Source organism: Galeopterus variegatus, unplaced genomic scaffold, assembly GCF_000696425.1.
Source record: "Galeopterus variegatus unplaced genomic scaffold, G_variegatus-3.0.2 Scaffold1551, whole genome shotgun sequence".
Lineage (NCBI taxonomy): Eukaryota > Metazoa > Chordata > Mammalia > Dermoptera > Cynocephalidae > Galeopterus > Galeopterus variegatus.
This window is the reverse complement of record NW_007727662.1, coordinates 324,889-328,853: the sequence shown is the minus strand read 5'-3', so window position 1 is coordinate 328,853 and position 3,965 is coordinate 324,889. Positions and strand designations below refer to the sequence as shown.

At 38.9% G+C, this 3,965-nt stretch overlaps 1 protein-coding gene across 1 annotated transcript in view; it reads right to left on the bottom strand.

The window, feature by feature from the left end:
- Nucleotides 1-882: 882 nt before the first annotated feature.
- ALG9 (ALG9, alpha-1,2-mannosyltransferase) overlaps nt 883-3,965 on the bottom strand; it is a 99,855-nt gene continuing 96,772 nt past the window's right edge. The window contains 1 exon segment of the mRNA XM_008577614.1: nt 883-1,123. Coding sequence (XP_008575836.1) covers nt 1,000-1,123 — 124 coding nt within the window. The 3' untranslated portion in view covers nt 883-999.

Here is a 3,965-nt window from a genome sequence, read left to right as displayed (position 1 = left end):
TTGACTAGAAGTACCCCATGCAGGATGTGTCTTGCAACAGACAGAACTCAAAAAGGGTGCCTTTTATATACACTGATCCTTTTCACTAGGGTGGCTCAGAAAAAGTAAATTCTTAATTTCCTCAGAAATGGCCTTAGAATACATTACTTAAAAATGTGGTACCTAAATCTGCCAACTGATAGAATTAATTTTCTCCAAATATGCCCTATATAGTTATAGTTTGGTCTGTTAACACCTTTATACAGAAGAGTCTAGAATTCAAGAAATAGCAAGCTAAAACTTAAAAACCAAAAACCAAAAAAACAACCAAACAGTTATAATTGGTTGTAAAGGAAATAAAATGAAAATTAGAGGCATATATAATAAAATTAGGTCACAGTTCCTTAAATGGTCGCCTTTTTCCTGAGATAGCTCCAGGACAGGGTTCTAGTCCTGTCAAGTGCTTTATAGAAGCTTAGTCTTGCTGGAGGTGAAAAGGACATGTGGGCTGGCAACTAGGCTGTGCTCATTTTCAGCACTACGATTTGAACAAGAAGGTCTGCTAGGAGCTGCCAAACAGCTTTGGTGGAGAAGCCCATATGGCCCAGGAGAGGCTTGCTAGTTCTCAGATGCCAGGCCAGAGTGTGGAGAACAGTTTAACACAGTCATCCAGTCCAGGGATTTTCAATTCTTCCTGTAAGTTGGTTCTGCTCTTCTCCTGTCTGGTAAATAATTGAACAGAAGAAAAACAATGAGATGTAGAGCAGTATATCTATTCTTGCTTTAGAGCCTTTCTCTGCCTAGCTATAAAAAGTTTACATGCAGAACAGAAAGACAGGCAAGAAGTGAATGTGGCTTTGACTACACTTTGAAATACACTTTGACTAGTCCAAAGCATCCAGATTCCAGTATTCATGTCAGAAGACCTTTATTACAAATGTTACAGGTGATGGCTTGGAGTCAGGTCAGTGGAATCACTAGTTAACAAGACGGTTGTCCTTTGGGGCCACTGGTGTGTTGCTAACCTCCACTTTTCTTTCTGATTTGCTTTGCTTTCCGGGGTTTGAGGATAGTGTAGTTTGCATACACGGTATACTGATCTGACAAGAAGGGGACATAAAATGCCCGCAACAACTTTGAAGATCTGAAAAACAAGGGGAAAAAAAGAAAAGAAAGAATTTTATCATTTGGGAGAATTTTAAAATGGTACTGAAAATGATTAAAGGAAATAAAGTATTGTGGTGAGGATTATATTTTATATACATGGCACAGAAAACTCTGTTATTTAGGTACTAGACCATTAAAAGACCTACTCAAAACCAAGTACCTTGGTACCCACACCAAAAAGAGAGGCTCCCTAATAAGCCATTGTATATCCTTCACTGCTGCTCTAAGGCTTCACTATGCATTAGAATGTACCATAGAGAAGGTCCAAGTCAATTAAAGGACTGCTATTACTGAAATGAATTCTTACCACCCAAATGGTTTCAGCATCTGAGAAACTGTAGAGATGCCAAATACTCAAATGACCCTTACTCCAGCTCTAAATTTTCCTAGAGAGGTGAAGAAAATTACATCCTGGGTGCCTGTGCATAGTGTTCCAGTAACGCCTAAATCAAGGAGAGAGTCTACACATACGTTCATGTTGTGACATTTCCCTGGCAAATAACATATCTACTTATTACTGAAATATGAGAACTAAACACCTGAATTTCTCATGCATTTCTGAAAAATATGAAAAGTGTTTACACTTTTAAATATATTATTTAATACATCTGATAGTGCTATTAGGAAACTGACATTATTATCCTTATTTTATAAATGGGAAACTGAGCCTTCAACTCATTCAAGGTCACACAAAATAAGTGACTTGTTCAGGGTGACACAGTAAGCAATAGAGCCCTCATTCGAATCCAGGTTTGATTCCAGTGTCTGCACTCTTAACCATTATGTTTTTTTTTTGTTTGTTTGTTTGTTTTTGTCTTTTTTCGTGTCCGGCAATGGATCGCAACCCTCAGTGTCGTGCCCATACCGGACCGGGACCGGCAACGGGATCACAACCCTCAGTGCCGTGCCCGCACCTCGCTCAGCCAGTGAGCGGGAACCGGTCTGTACGTGGGATCCGAACCCTGGGCGGGAGCGCCACCACGCTCCCAAGCGGCGCACTGTAGCAGTGCGCCACCGGGCCGGCCCTTAACCATTATGGTTTATCCTGCATTCCAGGGACAGGTTAACAGAATTTATCATTTCCTATAAAAAGTTGTAATGATAGTTTCAAATTCTATATGAAATACCACTTCCTGACTGTGATCTGAGTCTGAAAATCAAAAGTTGGCCCAGTTATGACAACCCTAAATGAGGTAGCTGAGGGGTGTTCCACTGCCAATCCCTTTCCAAATTCTAAACTTGTAAATGTCATGTCAACGTGGCATTTGTACTGGGAGGCTGGGTTTGGCAGACTCCTGCAATGCCTGCACACAATGATATTGTGCTTGGCAAACACACCTCTTGGAGATTCTTCCCAACTGGGACGCTGGTAGTGCCCTGTGCTCAACAGAGATGCACTTCACTTCAACAGCTAATAGTTCAAGGGCTTTCATAAAGAAAAGTGGCTTAGAGGAGAGACAGATGAGATAAAGCAGGGTTCCTGCAAGCGAAATGAACAGGAAGAAAAAGCACGTACCTCAGTCAAAAAGAAGTTAATTTACTCTTTTTGTCCATGCTGCACAGATAAGGTAAAAGTTGGAATAGAAAGACTCAAGCTGGTACAAACTCCCACAAGCTTAAGTATAGCAAAGAAAGACTAAAACTAATTAAGTGTCATTTCCATCCTCACTGACTCCATAATAAAAGCTTCACTAATATGGTCATTATTAATTATATTTCTGGTCAACAAAGCGCTTGGTATAACATTAGGGTCCATCCATGGGACCCAATCTTAGTTTCTGACTTTCATTTTGGAGCAATTCCTTACTATTTGGGAGGAAAGCCAGTTCATGATTTTATTTTTTAGAGTCTTCCAAAAACCAAAAAGAAATCATACTTATTTTTAAAAATAAAATAAAACTCATCGTATCTTGTAATTACCATATGGGTCCATTGTGACTTTTTATAAATCTAAAGTGCATTACAGGATCTTGGTGGTCTTATTTTTTTCTGTATCTTGAATTATTTACAACTATGCTTATTTTTTAAAAGACTAAAATAATAAGAAAAAGAAGAATGATGAAATCACTGAAAATGATAATGCAATATAGTGAAATAAATCATCATTATTGCATTATCCTTCAGTTTACGTATTGCATTGTCCAAAGCACTGCATCATCTTTCAATAAGGTATACATAATTGGAGACACTATATTTTTAGTCTGCATTTAGCTTTTATTAAACACAGTTCAGAATCCAGAATTTTTTTATTTTCCACCCATAATGGCAATGAAAATTGACCAAGGAAGACATGTCACAATTCTTAGCCAAATCAAAGATGAATGCAAAAAGACAAATAGCAGCACTCTTGACTCTAATGATGGTGAAATTGATCATCCAAGCAAGATTTCAAACTATGAGTCTTCAGATGACAGTATACTAGATAAATTTCCTCAAACTCAGGAATTGATGAATGAACAATATATTTCTGAGGACAAAAAGGAAATAAGGTATTCTCATCCAGTCATTAAACAGGAAGGACTTTGTCATGTAATATTTTACAAGAACCTGGACAATTCTGTTATGCTAAAAAGACGTGACCATATTCTTTAATCTTCTATGACATTTGTGTGTCAAATTTTATTTGACACAGCTCATAAGTTAACAAATGCTGAAGGCAGGTCTACAGAGGTGACTGGAAGGAAACAGATGATTAAGAGATTTAAAAAACTCCACTGGGGCCAGCCCGGTGGTGCACTGCTACAGTGCGCCGCTTGGGAGCGCGGCGGCCCTCCCGTCGAGGGTTCGGATCCCACATACAGACCGGTTCCCGCTCACTG